We start from the raw sequence: 11,939 nt of genomic DNA, 5'->3' as shown, positions 1-11,939 counted from the left end.
AATTAACCCTCTTACCAACAATTATTGGCTTACGGCTCTAACCCTGATGGAGTTTTGTTGCTTTCATTTCCAAAGGTTTCTAACCCTTTGGTCATAGCCAATGGTTTTATACCCGCTGTCGTCTTTGGCTTTTTACTCCATCTCATGTTTTAGTCGTGCTAGGTCAATCTTCCCGCTTCTGGTTTGGCCGTGTTGAGATTATTTAATTGTTCTTTCCAAATGTGTCGATTAATTTAGCTTTGTGTCCCATCGCACCTGGACGGCGCCGAGCGGTGGTCGGACCCGAGCCCTGCTCGGCCTGTTTGGCTCGAGTTGGTTTTACCAAGCTTTTGTCACCGAGTAGAGTTGGTTTTACCAAGCTTCCGTCGCCGAGTAGTCGGTACCTATTACCCCCTACTCTCAAGGTAATGTATTGTTGATATCCTTTGAGAGTATGCTTGTAGACGAGGCAAGGTGTTTTATCAAAGTCGCTTGGCATCCTGTTTTGGATTTAGAAGACATAGTTGATAGGGAACCAAGCAAGTGGATATCAACAATACAAGAAACAATAATTAGAAATCTTGCTGAAAGTAGAAAAACAAAAACAACCACACTTGAAGGGAAAAAGGGAAAGATCAACGGCCCCTCTTAGTAGAAGTCTTGTCGTTGCCCCTCATTGAGGTATAGTAGCACTCCCAGGACACTCGTTGCTCTCCCTTAATCTCTCCTACTCCACCTGGTGTTGGGAACTTCATGGACTGGTGGTATGTGGAGGGTATCGGTTTGAGCATATGCATTGTCGGTCTTCCCAATATTGCTTGTAGGAGGATGTGTAGTCAACGACCAAAAAATCCACCATCTTGGCGACACTTTTCGGCCCACTTCCGAATGTTACAAGCAACTCTATCCTCCCCTTGGGAATGACCCGTTCCCCTCCAAATCCTATAAACGGTGCTAGGCTGCTTTTAAGCACCTTTTCTCCTAAATCCATGGCTTTGTAGGCTGTCCAGGAGATGATATCTGCTGAGCTGCTCCCATCCACCAAAATTCGATGTACTTTCACATTTGCTATCTTCAGAGTGATAACCAGTGCATCGTTATGAGAGTGGAGGAAGTGAGTCCCCTCGCCCTCTGAAAACTCGATCGTCGCAGACCGGTCAGCAATATACGCATGGTAGACCTCATTTTGTCTGATGTTAGCCCTAGCTTCTCGCACATCTGCCTTTCTTTTTCTCCCGGATTCTCTCTCTATTTGGCCTCCCATTATAGTTCGGATCTCTCGAGCAAGTGATTTGTCATTCTCGCCGTTTTGTATCGCTTTAGGATCCTCTACATACTCTTTGAGGTACTCCATTCGGATGAGCCTTTCCACCTCTTCCTTGAGGTCAAAACAATCCTAAGTTGCATGGCCGTGATCCTGGCGGAAAAGGCAATATCGGCCTTTACTTCGTTTAGTTGACGATGCCTTCATCCTCTCTGGCCATTTAAGCAACCTTTGGTCTTTGATCTCCATTAGTACTTGCTCGAGTGGAACGGTGGTCGGTGTATACTTTTCAAATTTTCGGGGTGGATCTTTTTGCTACTCTGATCTCTCTTCTCCCATCTCGACCCCTGTGGCTTATCTCCCAACCTCTCTCTCTTTTGGTTGAACCGCTTTCCGTCTGGCTCCCTTTTTGAGTAAAAGAATTCACCAGCACTCATGTACCTCTGAGCTCGGCTCAGTGCCTCCGAGAAGGTACTCGGTGTCTTCTTTCCGAACGAAAATGACAAATGCTCATCTTGGACGCCGGACATGAAGGCCAGCAGAGATACGACGTCTGTAAGGCCTTCCACCTGCAGCTTTTCCTCATTGACCGATCTGCATAGTCGTGTAGACTCTCTGTCGTTCTTTATTTAATAGTTAAAAGATAAGCCACGGGTCACGAATGCCCTAGCCAGGCTTTTGAAACTCGAGATTGACCCACATTTTAATTGTCGGAACCATATTCTGGCTGACCCATTTAATGTTGTTAAGAACACCTGGCACCTGACCGCCTCTAACACCCCGTAGATATCCATCCATTCCTAATAAAGCATCTAGATGTCCACTGGGTCGGTCGTCCCGTCGAACTATTTCACCGTGGGTAGCTTGAATTTTAGAGGGACCTTCTTTTTCATGATCTCCTCCATGAATGGTGAGTCGGTTTGATCCAGTAGTTCTTCAAGGTCGAATCCCTTCTCCTTTTCGTTTTGTCACTTCTCCGGTAATTCTAGCTGATCCATCGGTTTGCCTTCGTCGAGGTCTATCGGCTCAGAGTTTCGGTTATCTTGGTTGTTCTTGCCCCCATTTGGTATCGAGGATTTATGTTGCTTTTTGATCTTCTGGGAGTCGAAAATTCGGGTTCTTCGCTTGGTGTTTCCACCTATCTTCAACTTGCTCCCTACACTGTTTGTTGATTCCTCAATCTCGCTTTGTGTTGAGCCCTTCCCATTCCTCGGGTCTCTGACAAGGGGTACCTCGTCGAGCTCTTGTTGCTCGAATTGTCGAAGGACTTGGGTCATGCATTGCAGCATGCCCTCTACCTTGTCTTCCAAGACCACGAACGACTTTTGGAGCTGCTCAGGGTAGTTATTGCATGTGCCTCGGGCAACCCTTCCTGACGTTCTGGGTTCGACTGGCTGGTCCCATCCTCGGATCCTCCAATCTGGGGGTCGTTCAAGTTCAACCTCCTCTTGGCAGAACAGTTATCATCAGAGCGTTGTGGACTCCTTTCTCGTGTCATGTTGCTCGACTGGATGCTTTAAATCGTCCCACAGACGGCGCCAATTGTTGATGCGTGGATTTCGATCCTCCGGTTCTCCTCCTCGCATACACCAAACTTGATTATTCGGGACTAATACCTGCAAAACCAAATCGAACTAAACCGGTGTGACTCTAATCACACGGGCTCCGATGCTTAAGGTAGCAAGAGAATAATGTGAAAGTGGTAAATTTCAGATGCCCTTACCTCTAGGTTGGACTGCTACTTATAGCCATGAAGTAGTTCCAGAAACTTCCGTAGCTAACACTAATTCACAATTGCAAGGCCTGGGCGAAATCGTTGATTGCAGATGGGAGACTTGCAGGCTGGGCCGTGGGCCGAGCCCGGCTCAGGGTCGAGTAGAGGTTGGGACAGACCAGGGGTGGGGACCGATCACGAGTCGGGCTAGCCCGGGTCGGGACCGAGCCCTTCGTGGCCCAACGGGTTCCCCTCCGATCGCGACCTGTAGCTTGGCTATCGTCGATTCTCGTTGCATAACACCACCCATTTTTGTTATATTTTTTGAGGAATTAAACCAATCAAGCGGAAACACTATGGAATCATTCCGAGTCACGGTGTTACATGATAAAAGTTAGGAGGGGCAGGAAAATTATGAAGGGTTCAGTAGCAGACACGTTTCATTTCCATTCGATTCCACCATATGACAACTTAGTGAATGTATCTCTAGAGATCTTCATTTTCCAGAAAGGAAAAAAATTACACTACTTTCACTATTCATAAATGGTGCTAACAAGTCAATAACAATGAGGCTGTTAGTAGATAGGGACGTGACGTGGGCGATATCCCTTTTGTCGGATGTCATGTGTTGCGACTGCTGCATAGTTGTGGATACTGACCCAGTATATAACATCATCTACCGGGTTAGTGGAAGTGCATACGTCGGTCAAAATAGAGTTTACCTTAGGGGGTAGAGTTGTTGTATTATTTGTTTCCCAGTCAACGATTACACCATCACCAATATGGGGTCGGATAAGGTCGTTACAATTAATTACCTTATATATAAGTTGCATTTTGATAATGTAGTATTAAACAGTCCATATACACAGTATAGGATCAAACTGTCCATACATTGTATAAGTACATAGTTACCCCATTTTCAAAAGAAAGCATAAATAAGTTACAACAAGTGATAACTTTCTGATCCTGCAAGTCAAAAATAGGCGCCAACAAAAAGGCAAATAATAAACAAAAGGTCAAAAGAAAGCATAAAAAATTACCACAAGAGAGATCATGCCTATGTTTATCAAATGCAATCAGATATAGAATTAATATGGCCATACACAGTATAACTATGTAGCTACCACATTTTCAGAAGAAAACATAAAGGAAGTTATTGTAACTTCCTGATTCTATAATTTTAGGATAGTAGCCAAACAAAGCCTATTCATACATAGTGTAAAATAGTATCTCAAAAAAGCATAAACAAAGCCTATCCATACGTAGTTTAAATAAAACATAATCAAAGTCGGGCAGAATTAAATGTTCTAGAAAGTTTCAGATATATAATTAATCTGTCCATACACAGTATAACTATGTAGTTACCACATTTTCAAAAGAAAACATAAAGGCAGTTACCACAAGTGGTAACTTCATGATCCTGTAATTCTAGGATAGTAGCCAAACAAAGTTTATTCATACATAGTCTAAAGAAGTATCAAAAAAAGCATAAACAAAGTCTATCCATACATAGTTTAAATAAAACATAATCAAAGTATGGCAGAAGTAAATGTTTTAGAAAGTTCCAAGCAGGTCGAACCCAAGCCAGGTCGAATCTTGACGCCCATACTTAGCCCTTTATAACGGGCGAACCCGGTCTCCTCGGCAGGGCCGAGATGGACCTACGCAATCCCTCTTATTCAGTTTCTTCAAACACCAATAATAGTCCTCCACGTGTCCTGGGTATATTTTACCTCCAAACATTGGCCCCCTCTCTGTCAGGTTCGATCTCGACCTGACAGAGAAGTTCATTCGAATCCAGTCTGGACACGTGGCGATTTTTCATTTGCAGAGGGAATGTGACCGTTGTGGAAGACGTTTCGATCTGCCAGGTTGTCGGAGCACTCGAGTATTCCGTCGTTGCAGACCTCGAGAAGATACTAGCCGCTCGTTGATTACACGTGTACGGCGCAGAGGTTTTTCCGATTAGCTATAAATAGCTCCGAAACTTCAGGTGAGACCTTACGTTTCCTAAATTTCTAGAGTTCGATCTAAAACCAGCTCGAACCCTTTCTGTAGGTCAGTCGTTTTTCCGTGCTCTTATTCTTCTTTCAAACATGGTAGTTTTTTTATCTTCCCCCTCCAGTAGTGATAGCCTAGGTAGTGTAGGTCGGACTATAAGTAGTTCACCCCCCAAACCAAGTGATTCTGGGGAGGTCTTAGCTCGTAGGTTAGAGTCCGAGCTAGAAGAAATTGAGAACTTTAGGTTCTCAGATGATGGAGAGGATAGTGATACCTCTACCTCGGGCCAGGGTCTGGAGTACCCTTCTAGGATGCCCGAGCACTATCTCGGACCCCTCCGTAGGGGGTTTAAAATTCCGAATGACATCCTTCTTAGGATTCCGGAGGAAGGGGAAAGAGCTAACAATCCTCTAGAGGGATGGGTCACTCTTTACTTAAAATGTTTGAGTACGGCCTCAAACTTCCGCTCCACCCTTTTGCTCAAGAGTTCCTCAACCGAACTGGTTTGGCGCCGGCACAAGTGGCCCCCAATGGGTGGGGTGTCATTTTTGCCTTAGCCATCCTTATTTGGTTGCGAGCTCGGGATGAGGACGAGGCCGAGCTACTAAGTGTCGAGCAACTGCTTGGATGCTTCGAAGCCAAAAGGATAGCTAAGAAGCCTGGTCGGTACTACATGTGCACAAGGAAAGGTGCAGGTGGCATAGTCAAGGGGCCGACCTCCATCAAGGGATGGGTAGGAAAGTGGTTCTTTGCCTCTGGAGAGTGGCTGGCAAAGGACGAGTCTGGTCGTGCCTTTTTTGATGTTCCCACTAGGTTTGGGAACTTAGGTATGGAGTCTTTCTGGTTTTCTTTCCTTTTAATTTCTTGATTTTCACATCTAACTCAAACTTCTATTTGCTTTGTGCAGTATCAATTAAGCCGATTCCCGAGCTCGCTCAAGCCACCTTCGACACCCTTAAATACTACAAAGACAACTTCCCCAAGGGCAGGAAGATCGGAACCTTGGTCACCGACAAGCTACTTTTGGAGTCGGGGCTACTTGACTACAACCCTCTGGTTCGACAATTGAAGCTTCAAGGCCGAACTCTGAGCTCGGTAAGCCGTGTTCGATCTCGACTTCAATTTGATTTTTCCTTTGATCTCTGATTTTATGCGTGTTTATCTTGCAGCAATGGTGTGCGGATTCACGAGCAGCGTGAAACGCAAGTCTAAGGGCCGTGCTTACGCCCTCAAGGCAGTTCGAAGCTCTAATCCAATTACTCCTGCTGTGGATCAGCACGTAGCTCAGGACCAGGCGGGTCCATCTTCTGAAGTTCCAACTCCGATGATCGAGTTGGATTCTACTGGGGAGCGCTCCAGGGAGAAGCGCGCGAGGAGCGAGTCCGAAGCCTTGGACGTGTCACCTCTTCGCGAGGTGAGAGAGGGCTCTCCTCTGAAGAGGAGGAAGAAAAAAAAGAAAGCCATCTCCTCCTCGGAGGTTGGACCTCGTGGCTCCCTGCCCTCAAGCCACGCCGATCTAGTAGATGACCCGGAAGCTCGGATGGGGGGGACATCCGACGTGAAGATGCGGTTCAGAATGGAACCGTCAAGCTCCGGGGTGAAAGACCAAGTATCACGCATCTCTACTGACTGCTTGGATCGCTGTCTCAGGAGAGCATCCAAGTTTGTGAGTGACCCAGGGTCCGTGCTGCAACGGACTATCGACCACGCTGTCGAGGTAAGATCTGCTTTTTAGCACTTGGTTTTACTCCCTTATTTTGTGATTTGGTCTAACCTATGCTCGCCTTCTATGTTTCGCAGGCGTTCACTGCCTTCATCCACTCAGCAATCATGATTAAGGCCGAGCTGGATCGAAGGGAGGCCTTGGCAGCGAAGGAGAGGGAAAACTCCTCTGTTGCCTTGGAGGCTGCCACCACGCTCAAGGGCGAGCTGCTGAAGGCTCGGCCGAGATTGAAGCCAAGGTCGAACTGTTGAAGAGGGAGGATGAGAGGCATAAGGCCCACCTCCGAGCTGCCCACGCCATCATCAAAGGGCTGGAGAAGGAAAAGTTCCAGCTCTTTAAGGAGAAGGACGACATGCTCCAGGCCCTTGAAGGGAAGGACGCTGCAATTGGATGTCTTAATGCTGAGCTGAAGGCGGATAAGGAGCGTCTCACCAACGGAGCTCTCCTCGAGGCAGCCTTCAGGCAACACCCAGATTTTGATGGGTTTGCCAAAGATTTCAGCGACGCAGGCTTCAAATTTTTAATGAAGGGGATTGCTGCTGATATGCCACACCTCCAGGTCGACCTCGGCTACCTGAAGAAGAGGTACGCTGAGAAATGGGCTTCTGGGCCTAACGGCACCCCAGGTCCTACATCCCTGGTGGACAAATATGTCAGAGATCTGGACTCTGACTACCCCGACCTGGATGAAGACGAGGCCCCAAGTAAGGGGCCTACTGAGGTCGGCACCACCCAAGAGGGAGCTCCTTCTCAGCAGAACGGATCTCAGGAGGTTAACCTTCTCAGTTCTCAAGGCGAGCTATCTTCTCATCTCGGGAGCGGCTGAGTCTCCTCGTTGGCTTTGTTGTTGTTTATTTTTCCTTCTTTTGTAAGCCTTTGGGCTGAGCTACAAGGTATACAAGCCTTGGCTCTGCCCTTTTTGGTTAATGAAATTTCCATTTCTCCAGTTTGTTTGTACTTCTGTGCACCTAGCTCTGACTCTTTCTTTCATTACTTTTCCCTTAAACTTTTAAACTTCCCTTCGTAAGTCAGAACTCAAATATGGATAATTTCCATCTCGCACCTCTTAACTCATAAATTTAAAGGTTTGAGCGTAAGATAAACTCTTTAATTGTTCTTTAATATTTCTCCTCGAACTCGGAAGTCCAAAAGATAATATAAAGCAATTTGACCTTTTCTACATCGCACCTTTAACTTGAACGTTCCAAGGTTTGAATTTCGAGTCCATAATTAATATTCACATCACACCTCGAACCCGTGGGTTTAGAGGATTGAATTTCCTGAACCTTCAACATCGCACTTTTAACTAAAACGCTCAAAAGATTGAATTTTTGGCTCGTAATTGATTTTGACATCCCACCTCGAACCCGTGGGTTTCGAGGGTTGAATTTGATCAATTTTTGTCTTTACCTTGCCGATTTTAATTCTTATGGAGTCTGTGGCCCCCATTTAATTTCTAATCGAACTTGGAGTTATGAAATTAAATCACTCCATTTATTAAAAGTTCCGCCCCCTGAAAATTTTTACAAGCCCCTTGTCGGACTATTTTGACATTTCAGGGGTAATAGCGCTTCAAGTGCTCCGCGTTCCATGGATGCGCAAGAACTCTTCCTTTCAGGTCGGCCAGCATATAAGTTCCAGGTCGGACTATGCCTTTGACCTCGAACGGTCCCTCCCAACTTGGGTCAAGGGTGCCCACATGACTTTGAATTTTCCTTAAAACCAAATGTCCAACTTGGAAACTTCGAGGTCGAACTCGGGCATTATAATGTCTGACCATTCTGTTCTAATACTCTGCTAAGCGCAGCTGAGCCATTTCCCTTTTTCCTTCCAATAAGTCTAGGTTAAGGAGTAGCTCTTCTTCGTTCTTCGCTGGCTCATACTGCTCTACCCTGTCTGTTGGTACGCCGATCTCGACTGGTACAACAGCTTCGGAGCCAAAGGCTAGCGAGAACGGAGTTTCACCAGTTGACTCCCTTGGGGTGGTTCGATATGACCATAATACTTCGGGTAGCTCCTCGGCCCACCTTCCCTTTCTGGAATCCAGTATTAGCTTGAGGCCTCGTTTTATGATTTTGTTTATCGCCTCTACCTGCCCATTTGACTTTGGATGCGCAGGGGATGAACTGAGGTGGCTTATGCCCAACTTTCTACAAAAGTCCTTGAACCTTGCATTGTCGAACTGTTTTCCGTTGTCTGTCACAATGGTGTTTGGTATACCGAAACGACATACGATGTTTGACCATACGAAAGATGTGATTTTGGACTCAGTAATGTGGGACAACGCCTCAGCCTCGGCCCACTTGGTGAAGTAGTCCACAGCGACAACGGCGAATTTGGTTTGCCCTTTTCCCAGAGGAAAAGGACCTATGATATCTACTCCCCATTGTGCGAATGGCCACGGGGCCGAGATGGGGGTAAGCAGTTCGGGAGGTTCATGAAAAATATTTGCGAAGCGCTGGCAGTTGTCACAGGTTTTCACAAATTGCTTTGCATCCTGCTCGACAGTGGGCCAATAGTACCCTTGTCGAACCACCTTGGCCGACAACGACCTGACGCCAGAGTGGTTTCCACATACCCCTTCATGGATTTCCCTTAGAATGTAAAGGCCTTCTTCGGGAGTCACACACTTGAGCAGAGGTAGGGAGAAGCCACGTCGATACAACGTTCCCTCTCGGAGTGTGAACCGAGCTGCTCTCCGTGCCATCTTCTTCTGCTCTTTCGCATCTTGCGGTGGATTCCCTTTAATGAACTCCACGATTGGATCCTTCCAAGAGGGTGATGGAGTATCGACCTCCATCACATCTGGCTCCAAGATTGAGGGACTGTCCAAGATCTCGATCGGGACTGATCTAGCCAGGTCGGTCTCATACACTGATGCCAATTTTGGCTAGGGCATCCGCATTGGAGTTTTCAGATCTTGGAACTTGACTCACCTCGTAAGTCCCGAACTAGGCGAGGTGCGATCTGACTTTGCTCAAATACTTTTCCATTCGGGGGTCCTTCGTTTGGTACTCCTCCTTAATCTGATTTACAATTAACTGGGATTCACTAAAGACCTTAATGTGGTTGGCCCCCAGTCCTTTGGCAACACGCAGGCCTGCCAGGAGTGCTTCGTACTCGGCCTCATTGTTCGAAGTCCGAAAGTTGAATCGCAGAGCATACCCAAATCGCTCACCACCTGGTGCGAGCAAGAGGATTCCTGCCCCGCACCCCCTCTCGTTGGAGGATCCATCAACGTAGATCGTCCACGGGAGGTCGGACATGGCCAACTGAGGTGGTGGAGTGAGCTCTACGATAAAGTCGGCCACTGCTTGCCCTTTCAACGCAGTTCTTGGCTCGAACTGGATATCGTACTCGCTCAATTCCAATGCCCACTTTATCAGACACCCTGATGTTTCAGGCTTACTGAAGATATTCTTCAGGGGCAACTTTGTAAGTACTACGACAGTGTGTGCCTGGAAGTACGGCCTAAGTCTCCGGACCGAGGTGACTAAGGCGAGGGCCAGCTTTTCCATTTGGGGATATCTGGTCTCGGCCTCCGTCATGGCCTTACTAGTGTAATAAACGGGACTTTGGTGTGCTCCCTCCTGCCTGATTAGGGCCGAGCTGACAGCGCTGTCAGACACTGCTAGGTATAAGTGGAGCTTCTCCCCTGGCAGTGGTTTTGCGAGCAGTGGTGCCGAGTAGAGATAATTTTTCAATTGTTCTAATGACTGCTCGCACTCTGTTGTCCATTGAAATGGTCCTTTCTATCTTAGAACCTTAAAGAAAGGAAGGCACTTGTCCGTTGACCTCGACACGAACCTATTCAAGGCTGCAATCCTGCCATTGAGACATTGAAGCTGCTTTAGAGTCTTGGGTGTTTCCATCTCGAGCACGGCCTTTATTTTCTCCAGGTTAGCCTCGATCCCACGATTGTTTACCATAAAACCAAGGAATTTTCCCGAAGAGACTCCAAAGGCACACTTGGTCGGATTGAGCTTCATTTGGTATTTGCGCAGTACTCTGAAGGCTTCGGTCAGATCGGAAAAATGCGACTTTGACTGCTTGCTCTTGACAAGCATGTCGTCCACATACACTTCCATTTTCCGACCGATCTGCTTTGCGAACATTTTGTTCACCATCCTTTGGTAGGTCGCACCCGCATTCTTTAGGCCAAAAGGCATCACCTTGTAGCAGTACAGACCTTGGTCTGTTATAAACTGTTGGTTTTGTGGCCTTAATCTCAAATTAATTAATTTTAATTAATTAATTAATGTTTTGATGATAACAAACTTAATTTTATTTATTGACATTTTTTGCATTTTAAAGTGTCCACAGTGTAGAGCTCGTTACAACGATTCCAACGACTGTTAGATCATCCAAATCGGAGCTCAAACGGAGAAGTTACGATCGAAACAAATTGGAAGGAAAAATACCCAAGAAGATGACGTGCACAGTTCGTAAGCTGACAAGTGACAAGCTTCTTTTTAAAGTATATATATATATATATTGAAAAAGAAAAGAAAAAGATTAAAAAAATAAAAAAAAAAGTCAAAAAGAAAAAGTCAAAAGTTACCGTTGGTAACTTTGTTAAAAAAAAAAAAAAAAGGTCACTTCACATTAAATGTTGTCAGTTTAAAAAAAAAAATTTTGAAAAGAAAATTTTGAAAAGTTACCGTTTTCTCACACACACACACACACACACACACACACACACACACACACACACACACACACACACACACACACACACACACACACACACACACACACACACACACACACACACACACACACACACACACACACACACACACACACACACACACACACACACACACACACACACACACACACACACACACACACACACACACACACACACACACACACACACACACACACACACACACACACACACACATCACATCACTTTTTATATATATATATTTTTATTATCATTATTATATATATATTATTCTTAATTTATTTTTTTCAAAATTATCTCAACCCTTCATTCTTAATGATTAAGATCTAATGGTTTAAAATTAAACTTGATTTTTTTTTACCATTTTCTTCCCTCTATTTAAACTAAACTTCTCATTCAAAATTATACAACAATTCTCTTATTCTCAATCCTCCATAACTTCAAAATTTTCATTTTGCTAATCTCTCCAAGTTCTCAATTTTTCTTTCCATCTTATTTGTGAAAGAAATTTTATTGTTGTAAGGATTGAAATTTTTGTGAGCTCAAATTTGTATATTTACCCTAT

General features: G+C 45.5%; 1 protein-coding gene across 1 annotated transcript; it reads right to left on the bottom strand.

Annotated features, from left to right (window-relative positions):
- Positions 1-730: 730 nt before the first annotated feature.
- Positions 731-1,333, bottom strand: LOC148211784 (uncharacterized). Its single transcript, XM_088122917.1, has one exon. The coding sequence runs from the start codon at positions 1,331-1,333 to the stop codon at positions 731-733; it is 603 nt and encodes a 200-aa protein (XP_087979043.1).
- Between the last annotated feature and the right edge of the window lie 10,606 nt (positions 1,334-11,939).

Source organism: Momordica charantia (assembly GCF_013281855.1).
Source record: "Momordica charantia cultivar OHB3-1 chromosome 4 unlocalized genomic scaffold, Mcharantia_2.0 BLBB01000004.1, whole genome shotgun sequence".
Lineage (NCBI taxonomy): Eukaryota > Viridiplantae > Streptophyta > Magnoliopsida > Cucurbitales > Cucurbitaceae > Momordica > Momordica charantia.
This window is presented reverse-complemented; position numbering and strand designations above follow the sequence as displayed.